The following is a 19,581-nucleotide window of genomic DNA, read 5'->3' as shown; positions in this document are numbered from 1 at the left end:
CTATTAGCTTGTGCCACGTTTACAGAGCTAATTTCATGATGTCACCAAACCGTGGAGTCTGTTCCGGAGGCAGGATGGATGTCCTCACCTAACCTCCTTATCCTTGCCTTCTGTGGTAAATGGGTTTTCTAAATTAAGTAGTTTTAAACTATATCCTATAGACATGCTACTCGGAGGGGGATCTGTGGCTGGTATGTAAAATGAATAGAAATTCCATTAAAAAGGCACAAAGATGTACTAGTCAGTAGGGCTTTCCTCATTCTTTGTTTGCAGTAATGAGAACAGAAGCTTGGAGTAACATAGTTCCACCGTGCAGCAATGTTCTTAGGAATTTCCTCTACTCTCTCTTCCACTGTTATAGGGGCAGAGAGGACATACCATGAGCCCGGGTCCATCTGAATTAGCACCTGCTTAGATACTTGCTTGAAGCAGTGTGATGGTGCCTCGGCTGTAATTGAGCACAAGTATAGTTCCAGCACTCTGGACATGGAGGCAGGTGGATCTAGAAGTTCAAGGCTAGCCTCAGCTATGTAGAAAGTTTAAGGCCAGCCTGAGCTACAATGAGAACACATCTCAGAACAGCATATATATATATCAGTACCAGATAATTTCATTTTATTGCTAATATCAAGAAAAATATTTCTTTCTATTATTCATTTGTAAAGAGAGTATTCAAGTGTGAAATTTCACTTTGGGCTCATTTACCAGATTAAAGAGAATACAAAGTAAAATGATTCCTGTTCCATGGAGGAAAGTGTAGTATAGTAGGAAGGTAATGACTTAATCTTCTTTCATTAAAAAAATACTTGTCGATCTGATAAAATAAAGAAATGAACCATTTCAATTTCAGGACAGCACCTGCTGATAAATTGACAGTCTCTGGCCAGTACTGTTCTCAGAATGCATGTGTCTGAGCATCTCAGTGCCAGCTCCCGTTGGATGGGAAACAAGGCCGTGGTGTGAGCTGGTGAGGGCAGTGAGGAGCCAGGTTTAGCAGTGGAGTATCCTCCAGTCCTGCCCCTCCTCCTCTTGCCCCCGGATTTACTGCAGCTTGCTCACGGTTGATGCGTTCCTCTGGCTGGAGGGGAAGGCTCTGTGCTGTCCAGCCATTATCAAAGAAGGAGCTGTCTCTGTTTCTCTCAGCTGATTTATGCTACCTCAGACTTCTGAAAATAGAGATGTGTTGAAAATGACTTTCTAACTCCAAGTGTGGTAACATTTAGGCTAGACATTTGAGGCTATAAATCAATTAGGGACAGAATTGGCTCCCCTTTGAGCACTGACTCAGCAGATAATCTAGTCAGAAGCACTTAGGTTTTCTCATGTAGTTCATTAATCAGGGATTACCTATATCCATTTTCAAAGTGCACAGAAAAGTACAAGGTCAGCCAAAGAGGCCTTAAATCAAAGAGCAAGGATTGGTGTTGTATCCAAAGAGACCATCTCCAAGGACGTGTGGGGAGGATTGTATAGATGCCGGTGGGACACTGAGTGCCTGCCGGAAAGAATAGTGACCGTAAAATCTTAGGATACACGGAACCAATTCTTTAAAAAATACACTTGTTCGTAGTAGTGCTCAAAAAAAAAAAAAAAAAAAAAATCAAGAAAGGAGTGGTTACAGGGACATAACAGAGGAGGGTAACTAATGGATTCAGGAAGGAGAAAGAGGTAGAAAATTCCATCTTTGCAGCTCTCATTGTGTTCACTAATTAAGGCAAGAATTGCCCGTAGTTGCTTATAAGTAGGCTCTTCTGCATGGACTGAGGTAGCTATTAATCACAGAGGAAGGAATGGCACTTGACACTGAAGCCTCTGGGAAGTCCCCACTCCAATCAAGCCAGTCCTCAGCAATGGTGGGCCCACCCGATGCGGCTACCTGGTGTGACTGACTCAGCAGGTCACAGCACCTGCTATGTGACGTTCCTGCCCAAACTGTTTTAACCTGCATCTTAGGAGGAAATGGATGGAAGAAAAGCTGCTCAGAGGTAGGGGAAAGAGGAGGTGCTGGGTTAGATGAAAGAGGTTAAAGATCATTCTTACACATAATAGGCAATTCTCCATTAGGTTCTGGATCTAAGGAGGAGGGGCTTTATATGTCTGAAAGATAATCGAGGGAGGCTGAGCGTACTGGCATATGCCAGCACTTAGAAAGTAGAGGCAGGAAGATCAGTTGAGCGTCGTCCTCAGCTACATGGAAGTTTGGGGCCAGCCTGGGCTACATGTGACCCTGTCTCAAAGAAAAAAAAAACTTAAAGAATTCTAATTGAGGAAATTTGAACATAGACTATAGTATGTGGATTGCATATTATGTGATGACTACTAATTTTACCACTAGTGTGGTAATAAAGAAATATATCATTTCTGGGATGATTACATAGAGGTACATAAGGAAGAAATATAAAAATACTAACCTTTGAATGTTTCCAACATGACAAGATGGCTCAGCAGCTAAAAGTGCTTGATGCCAAGCCTGACCACCTGAGGTCGGTCACCAGGCCCCACACAGCAGAAGGAGAGAATTGGCTTCTGCAGGCTGACCTTCGACCTCCACACATGTGCTTTGGCACACATACAAACACATCACACACACACACACACACATACACTTACATAAATAAATGTAATAAATGGTTCCAACAAAGTCTGTACGTGTAAATTTGCGGGGACAGGTTGTCAAATGAAGGACGTAAAGTGATTGGGTGTGACAGAACTGCCGCCTGGCAAGCACAGGGGAAGAATGCTTGTATTTATTCCCCTCTCTTCATAAACCTGGAAGTGTTTAAGTAGTTGAAAGAGTAGATGTACACACTTGAAGAGTTTCATGTCCAAAGAAGTGGATGCCAGTTTATGAGCCCCGAGTGAGAGTCCATGAGAAAGATTTTATCGTATTAATGTGAGACAAGAACATAAAGATGGGAGTCAGGTGACTGTGTCTGATTTAAAGGACTGTTTGGTTTTTGCTGTTTTGTTTTCCTGTTTTTTTCTCCCTCAGTGTTGGACACTGAACTCTGAGCCTTGCACATGCTAGGCGAGTGCTCAGCCGCTGAGCGGTGGCCAGTCCTGAAAGGATTGGCCTTGGAGTAGACCAAGTCCTCAGTGTCTTACCTCTGTGCCTAGGCCCCCTTTCATACCGTGGTTGTAATTACAGCTGTGTAACATGTGGAATTGCAGCAGTGATTCAGTTTGCTCATTCACTTGCCAGCTTCCTCCAGGCTTATCTTTCCTACCTAAAGATGGTCATTTAGTCCTCCAATAGATGTCTCGGAAGTGAGGTGGGAAGGAGGTGCTCCACAGGAAGCTTTTGAGCTCGTCCCTAGGCATTCTCCTGTTTCAGCCAAATTTATACCATCTTTCTAGAGCTATTTTTAGCACAATGAATAAGAGGTTTCAAAAAGCATCCTACTATACATTTAAACATCCCAGCTGGGTGTGGGGGTGTACGACTTTATCCCAGCACTCTGGAAGCGGAGCCTAGCAGATCTTTGTGAGTTTGAGGCCAACCTGTGTGTTCATATTGAGTTCTAGGACAGCCAAGGCTGCACAGACCCTATCTGAAAACAACAAAATCCCATTTTTTTTTGTTTTTTTTTTATAATAAAAGATGCTGTAATAAATGTTCTGGCCATTACCTTACAAAAGGTGTTCACCTCCAACTAGACACCTCCTGTTTGTACTCTAGGCTCATTTACAAAAGCTACATCTACTTGACCAGCACCTACTTGTAGCTGGGATATGTGAGCCTGAGGTAGCCCTCTGCTGAGCGGTCCCATTGCCCAAGCTCCTGCCCTTGCAGTCTGACCCTCCATCTCCTTCTCTTCCGAGAGCTCCCCTCACCTCACCTGGTCTGCGACAGTTCTTGAAGTCAGATTTGCTGGCTCACTAGGAAGTACTAAATGTCTGACAAAAGATTTATATTTTTTTGTTAAGTGGGATAAACACCAGTGCCATTGGAATTCATATTGATTTTTTTAAAATCCATCCCTCTTGAGAAGTTTTCATTAAAGTAAATGAAAAATGTGGCTGTGATACTGGCCCTCAGTATTTATTTGGATCTTGGGTTCAAAATAATATTGTCTTCCTAGTGCTGGAAGGCAGCTTTTCTGGAAAAACATGAGTTAACAGTAGCATTAAGCAAAAATATTTATGTAAAACAACCCTGAGTTATTGTAAGAAATTTATAGATTTCTTCCTGCCTATTATAGTATATGATTTTCTTATCCTCAAATTCTTTTGATCTGCTAGGTCATTTCATCATGAACACCTATCAGGAGGTGGCCTTGGAGGTAGTGTTTGGGGTGTTCCGTTGAGCTCTTACAGGAGTTAAGCCCAGACTGTCAGTAGCTACCCTGTATCTAGAGTGATTCCTTTCCATGGGTTAGAGTGATTGTGAACAAATGTCCTGAGGTGTTTGTCTCAGTTAGGGTTTCTGTTGCTGTGATAAAATACCATGACCAAAAGCAACTTGGAGAGGAAATTTTATTTCCGCTTCCAAGTCTCAGGTCACACTCCCACACTAACTGAGGGAAGTTGGGGCAGGAAGTCAAGCAGAAGCCATGGAAGGATGCTGCTTACTAGTTTGTTCTTCGTGACTTGCTCAGCCTGCTAGCTTATCTACCCCAGAGCACCCGCCCCGTGGTGGTGCCAGCTACTGAGCCCTCCGTATCAATCATTAACCAAGAAAGTGCCCCACAGATGACTACAGGCGAGTCTTATGGAGGCATGCGTTTTCTCAGATGTGGTTACCCCTTCTCAGATAACTCTAGTTTGGGGACAGGGGCAAACCAGGACAGTTATTAAAACAATACTGCCCAGTGCTCAGTGCCAGTATTCCCAGCTCCTCATGAGCTAGCTTTTGGCGTGTCAACATCTTTGGTCTAACTAGAACATGAACTCAGCATGGCAGTATATTTTATTCACTGCATTCTGTCTTTTCTCCAAGAGGACCCAGTACACAATAGGTATATTCTGTAAACTTTGCAGAACCTTGATTGATCTGAAGCATTAAAAATAGCATAGTGGCCCCCTTTGGCCACTACCAGCCACCTTTCTTGCCTTCCTCTTTCCATAGGCACCATCAGGCTCTGATAGGACACTTCGTTTTCCGTGTTTAAATGTGCATCTGTTCAAGAGCCCTTAGCTGATAGTACGATCTGATGGTTTTAGAATGTATATAGCTGGCATGCCAATGTGTGTCTTCCTGAAACTGTTTGCTGAACAGTGTTTTGAGATTTCTTCATGCCGCTCTATATCAGTGGTTCTCAACCTGTGGGTTATGACCCTTTTGGGGAGTGCATATCAGATATTACATTTCATAGTAGTAGCAAAATTACCATTATAGAGTAACAAGGAAATGATTTTGTTGTTGGGGAGGCCACCACAACACGAGGGACTGTGTTAGAGGGCCGCAGCATTAGGAAGGCTGAGAGCCACCGCTCTATATTTTTTTTTCCTTTTAGCTGCTGTTCCGCCATTTATTTTTGTATCTATCAACTGACATTGCCTGCCTGTTTCTTTTGCTCATTCCCTAACAGGGGCTTTTAGATTCACTCTAGGTATTTTTTCTGTGAAAAATCTACTTAACACATAATCTCTCCCAACCCTACCCTTCCCTTTGAGAAGAGAGAAGAAAGGGGGAAAGGTTATGTCCACTCACGGTCTGGACCAATCATGGAAGCTCAGTGAGGTCACTGGTGCAGCAGAGCATGCTGGGTACTGTAGTAAACATGTCATAGTCTATGTCTTATTTAATCCTCACAATAATCTGTTTTAAACTGGAAAACCAGCCCGATGGTGCAGAAAACATTGGCCCAGATTCCATAACTGGGCAAATGGGAGATCCAAGGTTTGAGACCATTTCTGGGATGCCTGAGTATAAGGTAGCTGCTTTCCACTTCAACTCCTTCCTGTCTTTTAATGCAGAGATAGTGACTTCAAGACAGCCTAAGTGAGTTTCAAGAACTTATAGGCATGAGAGTGAAGAGTCTTCACCTTGTCTAAATGTTGAGTTTTTGGTTGCCATGGTTTCCCTCTTTATGGAACTGTTGCTTTAGGAAGTGAACCAACCAAAAGGCTCTTCAATGTTACTAGTAGTGATCGTTGAGGTGTAATTGGACAGAGGACTTGTCCTGACAAAATAATCTTTCAGGAAGAGAAGGGAAGTCTTAAGATGATCTATAAGACTGACTCCTCATACTTGGAGCCATAGTTACACTGTGGATGCTCCAGGGGCATGTGTGTTAACACAGACGGGACAATTGAAGATTTGAAAATATAGTTTTACTCTTTTTCCTGATTTAGCAAAGATGTTTTTGAGCTCACTTGATAGGTCATAAATGAACCATGTTTGCAGGCAAATGCTGAGTAAGTATGAAATGTGAGGTCCCCCTGACATTGCCAGCTAAAGCCTTTCTGTGAGTAAGGATGATACTGGGAAATGGTTTTTCTTTGCATCCTTCTTTCTCCTGCAGTGACCCACACTGTTTGCACATACAGCCTGAGGAGCTCTATATTGTCATTTCATTTTATGTTGGCAACTGACACATGAAACACAGAACTAAGAAAAATACAGCCTCAGATAGACGGAGTAGGGAGCCTTCTGCAAAAGATGTCTTCTGGAAGCTTAGGAAGGATTCTCTGTCACCTCCTGCTATTTTCACACACACTGATGACTCAAGTAGGACTTTTAGAATATATTATCCTTACTTTAAAAATGGTAAGATGTATTAACAGCTATGAATGGTGACCAGTGGATTTAAAGTTTTAATGATAATGTTAATCTCTACCAGGAAATATGGAGTTGCACTTTGACTGGTCAGTGGCATGTGACTCTGTGTAAGAAGTTCTGATAATGGAGGGGGTGAGAGAACTGCAAATGCTTATCTCCTGAAATGCAGTGACAGCAAAGAGGGCTATGCGTGGCCTTTCAGGGGACATCTGTGCTTTCACAAAGACTCACAGTTCCCACACTGTGGCAGGCCAAGACAAGACCTGTGTGGGGGTTCTAGTATCTGTCCAGTGTTCTGCCCACTGAGTTCCCTGGCATCTGATGATGTCACCAGGGATTTGGAGACGTACTTAGAAAAAGAGTTAATATCTGTATGTATGAACATTGCAATTTCTCAAGCTGCAGCTGTGCCCCTGCTTATTAAAAGCTTGGCTGGATGCTTTACGCCGTGAACTTGGCACTACTCTCCCTGTTTCTTTGCTGCGTGGCTTTTTGTGTATGTTAGCATTTTCTGCTTTGGTTATGTACAGTCCCCCTCCCCCCCTTTTCTGGTAATGCTGTTGCTTTGTCTCTCTTCCATTCATGTTTTTTTTTTCCTTTCCTTTTGCTGCATGGAGACTCTCTGCTGTACAAGTGTAAGTATCCTCCAGTGGTGCTGCAGCTCCTGGCTGTGCTGGTTCGCATTCTCACGCTCCATTTGCTTCTGCACTGCCTGGCTGGTCTCCCGGGAGATGCTGTCATTCCCTCGGCAGATCCTGAATGAAACAGGCACTAATTTAGAGACAGGATTGGGGTTGACCAGATGGTTCAGTCTTAAATAAACCAGGGAATGAATTGAAAATCTCTCCAGCTGGGTGCCTGACAGTGAGAGAGCTTTGGTGAAGAGGGTGCCACATTTGAGGGAGGGAGGAAGGTCTTAAGACACAAAGAGCAAGTGCCCAAGTATTTCTCATTCTTGTCATATTGCTTGTTGCAGGCCTAGGATTGTAGATAATTGGCATTATGATTTGTTTCTCGGAGTAGATGTCCCTAATCTGCTTCTCAGCTGGTACTGGTTTTGTATGTGTTTTGGGGTAGGTGTGTTTATTTTTTTCTTTTTGCCCTGGAGAAGGGAGAAAAAAATAATTTTGGTTCTTGAGCTTAGAATGAGAGCATTACATAATACTCTTTGTGAAAACTTAGCAAAAATAAAAAATGCTTTAATAAGGAAACTACTTTATCCTCTTTTCATGGTGATTCAAGCAACTTAAGTCTTATTTATAAAAACTGGTATGCTTAGAGATCACCTGTTAGAAGAGGGTCTGAGAGGGGGAAACCGTTGTGAACCAAGATCTATCATTACTTTGTAAACTGTGTTGACAGTGGACAAATCTCTGTTGAGTTACATGCAGAATAGTTTTCCACATTATAAAACTTGGATCCAATGAGAAAGATTTCCAAGTAATGTAGATATCCACCCTGCTTTTGGTCTCTTCAGAAACAGCCATGGTATGCTGTTCACGCTTATAGCACAGTGCAGATTTATTGGCATTTTATGGTGTCAAGATAAGAAAGTCTATATTTAGGGTTTCCTTCTAAAGTTGCATTTTAAAATGAAGATTTAACATATTTTTCCCCTTCTTACTCATAAAATGCATTTTTAAAAGTTAATTCTGTCTGGGCTGAAAGCTAGCCCGCTCCTTCTGCTTCAGCTGCCCTTGCCCTTCATCTGTGAGAAGCTTGGGATTTCCTTGACTCTGAAAGGTGCTTGGCTTTGACAAGTGTGCAGGGACAGTGGAGGGGGTCTAAGGCACAGTCTGAAGGAATTAACCCTTTCATTTTGGCACAAAAGAAGAGCACACACAGTTCTAAAGATGGGCCACTGCCATCGTCCTCCTAGGTTGCAGTTTATCAACCTAACCATTGGGAGGAGGAGGAACAGTGCAAACAAGTGGGTTTCTAGAGAAGCTGGACTATTTGCTGCTCAATAAGCCTTGTACAAAGAAATCTGTCCATCTTTACATGCCCTTACTTAGGAGTGATGGAATGAAGTCATAAGCAAGGCAAGTGAGACTGAGCAAGCCTGTACTTTCCCCAACACTAAGAAGGAAAGCATTACAAAGAAAAGGCCCCACTCCTGAGAGGTGGAGTCCACTTCTCTCTTTCCTTCTGTGTTATGTGTAAACCCTATGTGAGAGAGAGAGACAGAGACAGAGACAGAGAGAGACAGAGAGAGAGAGAGGTGTGGAAGCCATTAGCATTGGAGGGTCTTTTCGTTGCCTTGGGACAGGGTCTATGTGTGTAGCCCCCTAGCTTCAAACGCACAGCAGTCCCCCTGCTTCAGCCTCTTCCACAGTGGGATTACAGGCTGGAGGTAGAACACATTCTTGATGTAGAAACAAGCTGAGCTACAGTTTCTCACTTTAGCCAAAGACCATCAGCCCTTTCTAAGGATGGCAAAACTTGGGAACTAACAGAAATGGTAAGATCAACAAAAGACTTTATAGGAAACAAAATTAGCTGTTCTCTGCTCTTAGGTCATTCAAAATGCAAGAATGTCGTGGAATGTACTTAGAAGACATTTTTTTCCCCTGATATTTGGAACTTAATACCAGGCTTTGAAACATTGGAAAACACAATTATAATAAGGAAACTAATTCCATTCTGATCCATGTCAGCCAGTGAAATGTCCAGAGACTTTCATGTTTTTATGTATCTCCAAAATTAGGTTAAGCTAAATGACTTATTTATAGATCAGTCACCAAGTTTGCAAATGAGTTTCTTTCTGTAGATATTATCTATTCTTTATCTGTACATGAAATTATACATGTGTCCTTTTTCAAATATTAAAGCTACTCCATACGCATACACAAAATGTTACCATTTTGATACATTTCACGTGTATTTCTTACTTATCATATTGGGTTTAAGGAGGTGGAATCCTGAGCTAGGCTGTTTTTGTCTGTGAATGCTCTTTGTGAAAAAAACAAAACAAAACAAAACAAAAAACAAAACCCTAATCCTGAAGCATAAGGACCCAAAACTTCAAGTCTATACACCTACACCTTAAACTTCTTTCCTAGTTATGATTATCTGATGAAATGTGTAGTTTTTTTGTGTGTATTTCAGACAGGGTCGTGTGTAGTCAAGCAAGGCTCACTTTAAACTTGGTAAGTCCAGGCTGGCCTTGAGTGTGCCATCATTGGTGAACACCATATGCCTCGTTTCTCACTTCCCTATTGATCCTTTCACTACCAAGAGGTGAAAGGTGTATAAAACTCTGGAGAACTAAACACAACATGTGCCTTATCAGAGGTTCTTCTTAGAAATAGATGCCTGCTAGATTTTTGCTGAGTCTGAGGAGCTCTTCCCACGCAGCCTGTCTGCCTCCAGCGAGTCACACTGGTCTTTCAGGAAAGCCTTGTGTGGGAATCTCATTGCTCAGCTTTTCTCTCTCTAGTCTCCCAACATTTAATAGCAAATGGCTGTTTTTTTTTTATTATTATTATTATTCTATTATTAAAACCAGGGTAACTGTCAAAACTGAAAAGCTGTTTGCTTTTCCAGGTCAGTGTGAGCCAGTTTATTCTTTTAAAGAATATAGACTTTGAGGAAGCCTTGGCTGACAACTGTTTGCTCAACATACACAGCACTCTTTCAACTCTGTTTCCTCTTAATTTGTATGTGGGCCAGTTTTTTGAGCCAGGCTTGGTGATACCTGTCTGAAATCCCAGCATATCAGAGTCTGAGTCAGGAGGATTATGAGTTTGAGGTTAGCCTAGGCTACATAATAAGCCCTTGTCTCAAAAACAAAGCAAGAACCTTCACCTCTTCTTCCCTCCCCTCCCCCAAATGAAGATAAAAAATTAGTATCGTGCTGGTTTAAACACAGCTGCAGTCCATTATCTGTATTGGTAGCAATGGTGCAGTAGGAAGATAACTGGGTTTTGTCCTGGTCCAGATCCTCTAATAGCTCAGATTTGTTAGTGTTTCTCACCCATCCCATGACTTGGTATTGACCTTCAAGTTTATCTGTATAGCTGATGCCTGAGGTTCTGCCCAGCCTCACCGCCTGTGTGTCTTCTGAGGGAGACAGCTCTGGGTGGTAGTGGAGGGTCCACACTGGGTGTCAGCGCCAGTGGTGGTAGATGGCCCATGCTGGATGAACCGTGTAGGAGGCCGTGGATTATCCATACTGGGATGCAACGTTGTTGTCGGTCAATGGCCTGTGCTGGATGACAAGTGTGGGTGGTGATGGGAGATCCTCACTGGATGACAGATGTGAATGGTGATTGATGACAGATGTGGGTGGTGGATGCTCCATACTTGATGCCGACACTTGGAAAATGTTCTCAAGTTTGACCTTGCTTTGTTTGGGACTTACTTGTGTAGCAGGATCTAAGACATTTACTGAGAAGTACCACCTGAGAGTTTGGATCCTAAAATTTTAATCACGCACTATGAAACAAAGAGTTAAGCTACCTAAAGTGTTGGAGTGACCCACGGAGCCTGCATACAGTATGCCTGCACCAGTGTTGCTGTGACAACCGACAATTACAGCCATGAATAATCTCTTTTGGAGCTTTGTGCTGATTTTTACAGTCTTGGAGTCTGATTCTTCACCTCCATTATGACATTCTCACGTATGGCTTAGAGTGAAATTACCATTCCCTGTTCTTTTCAGCCGTAGGAATAGATTTTTAACTGTGTAGAGGTGTAGGATAAAAGAGCAGTCGGCTGAATCACTCGGGAAAGTTCTAAACATTTAGAAACCCGTCTCTGCATCTCCTGAATCAACTGAGCAGCTGCTCTGGTGGAGCCATTGAGAAGCAGAAATCTAGTTTAACTAGCTGACCCCTGGGGCCTTGAAGTTTGAGACAAGTTTCCATGCTCACCTAAGTACTGCCTCTGTCTGATTGCCAGATGACTCCCAAGTCCAAGAGGAAGAGCATCCATAGCCGAATGCTGCGGCCTGTCTCCAGGGCGTTCGGTGAGTGTGGTGCCAATGCCAGCCACTTCCTTGTACCTGGAAAACATCCCAGCAGGGAGCTCACACTTTCCACAGGGATCCGCTCTATAACTTGAGAAAGATTTGGGTAAATGGTGACGGGCAGTAGACTTAGAAATCACTTTTAGAGGCCAGGTATATTTGCTCATTCCTATAATCTTGTGAGACTAAGGTAGGAGAATGGATGTGCATTGGAGGTCAGCCTGGGCACATGGTGAGTTCCAGGCTAGCCTGGCTACAGAGCGAGATCCTGCCTGAAAAACAGAACAAAGCAGAAAATGACTAGTATAGACTTCCTAGGGCTTTATTATTGCTCGTGATGGAACTGGGCTTCTCTATTCTTCCTTTCTTTACCGCTTTCTCCCTCCTCCCCTGCCTTGCTTCCTCTCTCCTTTCTTTTCTTCCTGTTTTTGTTCTGTTTTTGAGAAGGTCTGAGTGTGTACCCCAGTTGGCCTGAACTCAGCAATCCTCCTGCCTCAGCTTCCCCAGTGCTGGGACTGTAGTTGTACTCCACCAGGCCTGGCCTGGGAAAGTTTCTACTACACTCTTTGCATCACCCTTTACTTGGGGCTGTGTTTTATTTCAGAAATGGAGTTTGATCTTGACAAAGCCCTGGAAGAGGTTCCGATTCACATCGAAGACCCGCCTTTCCCATCAGTCCGGCAGGAGAAGCGAAGCTCGGGGTTCATTTCTGAGCTGCCCTCAGAGGAAGGCAGGAGACTGGAACACTTCACCAAGTTACGGCCCAAGCGGAACAAGAAGCAGCAGCCCACACAGGCAGCGGTGGGTGTCCACAGGCCTCCTTAGGCCCCACCTTTCCTCTACCTCCCAAAGGTTCCAGAACTATAAATAGTACCACTAACTGGGGATCAGATCAATGTTCAAATATGTGAGGCTACAGGGGCATTTCTCCTTTAAACCATCACAGAAATGGAGACAGGTGAATCCCCAGAAGTCCTTGGGCCTGCTAGCCTGGCATATGCAACAGCAAACAGCAATGAGACTGTCTCAATGAAGGTAGTGACTGACACCTAAGATTGTCCTCCAGCTACTGTGTGTATGCTAGCACACACATATATGAACATGCATGTACATACAAAAGAAAAAAGAGGTCCTCGGCTCTCTGGTCTAGCCTTGCTTTGCTGCTGGCTGATTCCATGTGAACCCATTTCCAGAGCTGTTGGAGCCCATTTTTTGGTTCCTAGTAACTTTACCCAGCAGGTCTACATAAAGAGGATGATTGGACCATAGGCCTGAGTACAGGTGTCTGAGATGGTCTACACTTGGCTGTGCTGGGGGGGGGGGTGTCTTTTGCTTCACCCCTTGGCATTCCTTTAAATACTCTAGGGCAGAGACAGTCAAGACCAATGGATTAGGATCCAGGCCCTCTTGAGGCTATCCTGTACTTTCTATCTTTTTCTCTCCCCTCTATCCTTCTAACTAATATTTCCTGCTGCTTCTACTCAAGAGCACTCTGGGGAAATGTAGGGGTGGGAATGGCTCCCCACACCAACCTCTGCTTTTTCAGATATGGAATGTCCTAGAACACCTCAGGCTAAGCAATTTCTAAACTAGGACCCTGTCTTCTCTGTTACCCTGCTTTTCCCTATTTATCATCTGTCCCCTGTGGGGTCTCACTAGCTGATATTAAAAATTTGGCTACAGCTGGGCATAGTGGTACATCTCTTTAATCCCAGCATGTAGGAGACCGAGGTAGGTGAATTTCTGTGAGTTCAAGGCCAACCTGGTCTATATAGCAAGCGTTCCAGGCCTGCCAAGGATACATAGAGAGACCCTGTCTCAAACAAAGGAAAACAAACAACAGGCAAACCTGGCTGTGTCTATCACTCCTCACCACTACCATCCTCTCAGTCATCACCAACTCCCATCCTGGATGCTAGCTTCTCTCCATTCTCTATTCTTACTACTTTCCCTGGAGCTGATGATGATTGGCAGGTCTTTCCAATCTCCATGGAAACAAAACTTCTTCCAGGAAGTTCTCCTTGCCTCTTCTCTCTGGTCCTACAGAGGTGACTGCTGCAGGGAAAAGTGGTTCTCATGGATTTGTGCTTGGCGCAGGGCATGTGACACCCTCCATGGAAATAGGTATTTACCCTGAGATAGCTCTCTTCACATATCCCCAGCTCTGTTCTCTTCGCCTGTGAATTCCAGGGAGGCATGGCCCGTGACTATAGGAATGTGCCTGGTGCTATGGGTTGAGAGTACAAAGCAGTGAGTGCCCAGCAGGGTTTGATGGATAACCTGGGGGTAGCTGAAAGTACAGAGGCTCAAGGGTTTCTGCGCTTGTCCTCATGGTCTATAGTTCACTTTAGAAGATCAGTGTTTAGGTGTGTTCATTTGAATCTGAAGAAGAGCTGGCCATAGTTCCATAGTTTACCTTCCAGCTTATTTGACTTTGGAGTCTTAAACAGCATTTCGCAAGCTTAGATGTGTAAGCACTTATTGCTCTTGTAAATGAGGGAGAGGTGCTTATCAGATAAAGAAAGAGACACCGTCCCTATGCTGGCTCGGACTCTCTACTCCAGATTGCTGCTGTGTGAATGGTCTTTGGCTGTCACTTCTGTAGCCGTTAGCAACATTACTTCAGTGAGAAATGATGGGATCAGCGTCTCTGTACCCTCGGAGAGCAACATTCTGTGGGTTTGTGCACTTGCTTATTCATTTTGCTTTTATGATTCTGGGGATCAAACCACACACTCATGTGTAAGTTATTCTTTCTTCCTTCATTTAAAAAACTAAAAAGAACCAGGCATGGAGGTTCTTGCCTGCACTCCCAGAGGTGGTGAGGGCCAGGGAGTTGAATCAGGACCGCAAGGACATCCTTCAGTACATACCTCCCTGGAAGCCAGCCTGGGATATATGAGGCCCTCTGAAAAATAAGAAGAACCACAGGGGAGCAGAGAACTCTGGTCATTCTTGGATATACAGTGAAGGTCCGTTCGTTGCCATATGATTTCTCAAGGCTTACTGTTTCCTGAGTACTGTCTCTTACAACACCCTTATGGGGGTCACTCACATTTTCTAGGTTAGCATCAGGAAGAAGCCAAAAGCTAGAGAGAAACGTAACTGAACAAAGTAGTTTGGGCTGCTTTCTTTACTAGTGTTTAGTCTCAACATTGTCTGATGTGACCATCGGGGTTTTTGCCAGGCCTATGTAGAACCAGCTTGTCCTGAGTTGACCTTGGCATGTCTGAAGTCTGCCTTTGACCTCTACTGCACCACTGAGCTGCCCTAGACATCAGAATTCCGAAAGCCAAGGCTGGTTCAGATGCCCACATGTCACTGTCTCTGAGCCAAAGCTAACAATGCTGTCACTCTGATTTTCATGCCAAAATTAACAAAATTCCATAAACACTGTCAATGTAAAAATATGTACTCTCCTTTAAGGAAATAACCCAAATATGAGTGGCTGTTCCTAGGAACACAGACTTGTGTACCACCATAGAAACGTTTTAAAGTCACAGGAAAGAAGGTCACAAGTCATTGTGTTCACAAAATCACAGGGGGGTTTGTCAGGGAGATTTGACAGCTCTCTGAGCTTTAGAGCATGTAGAAGCATGTGGGGCCAGGCTTGGGAGGCATTTAAAAAGGCATGAGAGTATTGGAGTAGATACTGAGGTTGACAGTCAGTGGCTATCCAGAGGGACTAAGAGTACAAAACAGCTTTGTCTCTTGACCATCAACATTCCATCTGTGTTATTTGGGGTTCTCTAGATGAACAGAACCAACAGACTGTATAGCTAGGCATAATAAAAATGGATTTACTGGGATGGCATACACAGTAGGGGCTATGCAGCTGAGCTATGGCCATGCTGGAGAGGCTGAGAACCTAGTAGCTGCTCAGCCCATGAAGTTGGGTGCTTGGGCAGTCCAAATCTAGTGCTGAAGGCACCAGTGGTTCCAGTCCACAATGGAAGGCTGAAGAAGCTGGAGTGTGATGAGAGTGGAAGGTGGCAGTGGCCATGGCACCAGACCGAGAAGCATCCATAGACGCGGTCACCAGCAGAAAGCAGAGAGGCAGGCGACACCGGCCTTTCCTTGGACCTCTTCATATATGAGGCACCTGCTGAAAGGCATTGCCTACTCTCAGGGAGCAGCTTCCCCCTAGTTAACCCTTCCTGGAAACTCCCTCCAAACATACCCAGAAGTGTGTCTCTTACCTGATTCTGGATTTGGTTACATTGACACGATGAACTGTTTCCTCTCCAGCTGCCCTGTTCCCCAACCCCCACCCGAGGTCCAGCAGTGTGCAGGACCTTTAACACAGAGGCAGCGTCTCCAGAGCATAATGAAGTTCACAGTATGAAACGAAACACAGATGGTCTTCCCCCCCCCCCCCACCCACCAGTGATGGAAGTGAAACCCAGGGCTTGGCATGTGCAGGGAGAGTGAGAACTCACCTGTGAGCTATAGCCCAGCATACATTTTTTAAAAAGCACAAAAATTCTCTCTTTGATCAGACTTTAATCATGTCAAATTGCCAGCTATGTTTTTTTTTTATTATTTATTTATTGTATATGCAGTGTTCTGCCTGCATGTGTCCCTGCAGGCCAAAAGAGGGCACCAGAGCTCATGACAGATGGTTGTTAGCCACCACGTGGTTGCTGGGAATTGAACTCAGGACCCTGGGAAAATACCCAGTGCTCTTGACCTCTGAGCCATCTCTCCAGTCCTGTCAGCTGTCTTGTGGCTGACAGATACAGGCATCTGCCTTCTACATTTTAACTGTTCCCTGTGCTCATGCAAAAGCAAGAGCTTTGTAAAAACAAGAATAATTTCTCCGCTCCTTTTTCCCACTTATTAAAGTGTACATGCATTCTCTTAGACATGTATGGTAGCTGGCCAGTCCTTCAAATTGTTATTGCGGCCATTTTAGAAATTTATATCTTCATAGACTATTGTCCATTTGATCAAATTAATCATTTACACAGAACGAGAATTTGAATTGCTCTTAACCATCATTAACTATGTCTCCCTTTCTCATTCCCTGTTTTTAATATTTTCTTCTGGTTTTATTTTTTGAGACAAGATTTTGTTTGGCCTCTAAGCCAGCCTCAAATTCACTATGCAGCCTAGGCTGGCCTGGAATTTACGGCAATCTTCCCTTCCCAGTACTGTATTCCAGGCATGAGCCACCATGCTCAGCCCCATTGCTGATCTATTTTAATGCCTTTCAAACATTGTATAGCTGTGCCATTAGTCTGTTTTCAAAGAATTGCCTTTCAGTTTTCCTCTACCTCCCAAGTCCATTACGTATTCTCCTGTATTGCCTTGCTTTGATGGATTTCTGACTAGTTTCCTTTGGATATCTGTCTGTCTTCCTTGCTTGTTGTGGTGGGAGGCATGCATGGAAGGTGTGTGGTCACTCAGCTCCCTAAGGTGTTCTTTCTGGGCACATTTGCTCAGTGTCTGTAACAGACCCACATGCCCTTATTTCCTTGTGGCTTATAAAGCCATGTCATCCAGGTGTCTGCTATGCCCCAGAGTGTTCTGCTCAGTCACCCTGGAAAGAGAGATGAGAGGGTGGCCTGAATTGCCTTTAACCTCACAGCACCCACTTAGCTTCTAATCATCCACAAATTAACCTTTCAGAGAGTACACGTTCCCTGGAGGTGCAGGCACTAGTGACTTATCTGAGGAAGCTAGACAGCTTCCGAGGCGAGTGGGGTCCAGCCCATGCAGGGTGATCCCTGCTCTCCATCTCCAGCAGCCCTGCTGCGCTTTGCATCTGATGCTGATTCTGGTTGACAGAAGAGACTGGAGTCACATCACAGCTCTTCCTTTTGCGAGAAAATGAGTGTTAACAGCATGTGCTTTTGGCCTTGAACTCTACTGACCTGATTCTCTTCATCCTAGTCAGGGTTTGGGCTGCTCTTCTCGGGTCAGCTCCTCCCGAGCTTCCCTTATACTGCTGCCTTTTAAAGCGCCTCCTGGGATATATCCAGCCATGCTGGGTGTCTCCTCTGTTCTTCATCTCTAGAATGTCAGGGGTGCCCAAGGCAGGGGCTAGGACGTGCAGCCCAGCCCTTTAAGCTACTGCTCCTGGGGGAGGGGAGGAGCTGCACTTTGTTCAGCTTTTCCCTCCGTCTCTGGAGCCTCCATGCTTTCCATACTACCAGAGAACTCGGGGGCCAGGTAGGAATTCCGTTTTCAAAGCAGGAAAAGCAAAAAGGGGCGAGAGGAGGAATTGAATGAGAAAAATATAACCCTTTGTTTGTTGGATCGAGAAGGGGAGTGGTTGGTGAGGCCACTAAAGGAAGCTACTCTTAGCTATCCTCCTGCCTCCTGGTGCTGAGAGTGTAGCTGGGTTTTTACTTTGTAGCACTTTGCAAGCATGAACTTTTCACAGCCTATTAGGTCCAGCCATACAAATCCGCCATCATGCATTGTTTACACTCCATTTGTAAACCTGTTTCGTGGGTGAATGTGGTGATACATGCCTGTAATCCCAGCCCTAGTGAGGCAAAAGCAGGACAGCTGCCAATTCAAAACCAGCCTGATCTACACAATGAGTTACAGGCCAGCCAGGGCTACTAGCAGAGACTGTCTCAAAACCTGTCCCCATCTGCAGCCCTCCCATGCTTAGCTCGTCTGTAGACCTGTTTTTCCCCTTACTAGGTATGGTTCTACACCTGGCCTCTGTCCCTGTAAATCATGAGGTCCCTGTCGTAGTGAGTCATGGCTGTGTTGTGGGTTGGTGAATCCCACAGAACCGAAGGTATGCTGAATTGACTGTGGAGTGAGGTCCTGTTTGTTTTGCAGATCTGTAACATCAGCATCATCCCCCATGATGGAGAACAGAACGGCCTCATGGGCAGAGTGGATGAAGGTGTCGATGAATTTTTCACCAAGAAAGTGACTAAAATGGATAGCAAGTAAGTTTCCAGTCATTTCATTAAAAACAGTATTTCATTCATATCTAAGTGGCTAATGATTATAACTTATCTAGGCACCACAGTCTCATACAAGAGATTTACTGTTTGAATTTATAAAATGTGGTTAACAGAGCATCGTTGGTGTTGCTTGGAACTTGTTAGAAATTCAGATTCTGAAGCTCTTACCACTGACCTGCTGAACCGACTGTGGGACCCGTTGTGTAGCAGTCCACATCACATCCAGACCAAACGTCTGCTATGCCAGGGGCTTTTCTTACATTCACTTGGAAGATTCTGTTTCAGGGCAGTGAGCATCCTTTGAACTTTCTTACTCATAATTGGATCTGCTGGCAGGTTGGGCAGTAAAATGACAGGAGAGGTGGTGTAGGGCCCTCCGCCTTACCCTGTGCTGTGGTTGGTTTTGACAGGCTCTAGGTCATCTAGTAGACACGGCAAGCCTCGAGGCATGCCTGTGAGGGATTATCTCAATTACATCGAGAGGGGAAGGTGCAGCCTGATTGCTGGTGGCAGTATTACATCCAGCCCCAGACTACATGGAAAGGGAAAAGCCTGCTGAGCATGCTCCCTCCTTCTTGTATGTGTACAACTCCTACTCTACCTGTGCCTGCCTCTCTATGATGGGCTGTACCCTGGAACTGGGAGCCCAAGCAAACCCTTCCTTCCTCAAATAGCTTTGGTCTCTGGGTATTTCATCACAAGAGGAAAAGTAACGACTGGGCCCTCTAAAGACTTTCCTCTACATTTCCTTATCACTAGGGCGTTGCTTCCTTAGAAGAGAGGTCAGTGATACTTTAACTTGAGCTGGGTGTGGTGGTACATAGTCCTAGAACTCAGAGATTGGGGCAGAAGGACTGATATAAATTTGAAGTCAGCCTGGAATGCGTAGTGAATTCCAGGTCAGCCTGAGCTATATTGTTCTACTTAAAACACTCCTGTCTTCATACATGATTTTT

General features: G+C 44.5%; 1 protein-coding gene across 16 annotated transcripts in view; it reads left to right on the top strand.

Moving 5' to 3' along the window:
• Carmil1 (capping protein regulator and myosin 1 linker 1) overlaps positions 1-19,581 on the top strand; it is a 289,003-nt gene that overhangs the window by 250,173 nt on the left and 19,249 nt on the right. For 9 of the 16 annotated variants that reach the window (XR_004945061.1, XR_004945060.1, XM_036189077.1 and 6 more), the window contains 4 exons: positions 7,342-7,359; positions 11,627-11,693; positions 12,298-12,494; positions 18,495-18,607. Coding sequence is in view for 14 of the 16 variants with exons in the window: in XM_036189077.1 (XP_036044970.1) it covers positions 7,342-7,359; positions 11,627-11,693; positions 12,298-12,494; positions 18,495-18,607 (395 nt within the window). In the remaining 2 variants the exon portion in view is untranslated. The remainder of the gene's footprint in view (positions 1-7,341; positions 7,360-11,626; positions 11,694-12,297; positions 12,495-18,494; positions 18,608-19,581) is intronic. The other 7 variants (XM_036189086.1, XM_036189080.1, XM_036189081.1 and 4 more) reach the window with 1 other exon arrangement.

The sequence above is a fragment of the Onychomys torridus genome, chromosome 5 (assembly GCF_903995425.1).
Source record: "Onychomys torridus chromosome 5, mOncTor1.1, whole genome shotgun sequence".
Taxonomy (NCBI): Eukaryota; Metazoa; Chordata; class Mammalia; order Rodentia; family Cricetidae; genus Onychomys; species Onychomys torridus.
The sequence above is the reverse complement of the archived record's forward strand: the minus strand, read 5'-3'. Positions and strand labels throughout refer to the sequence as shown.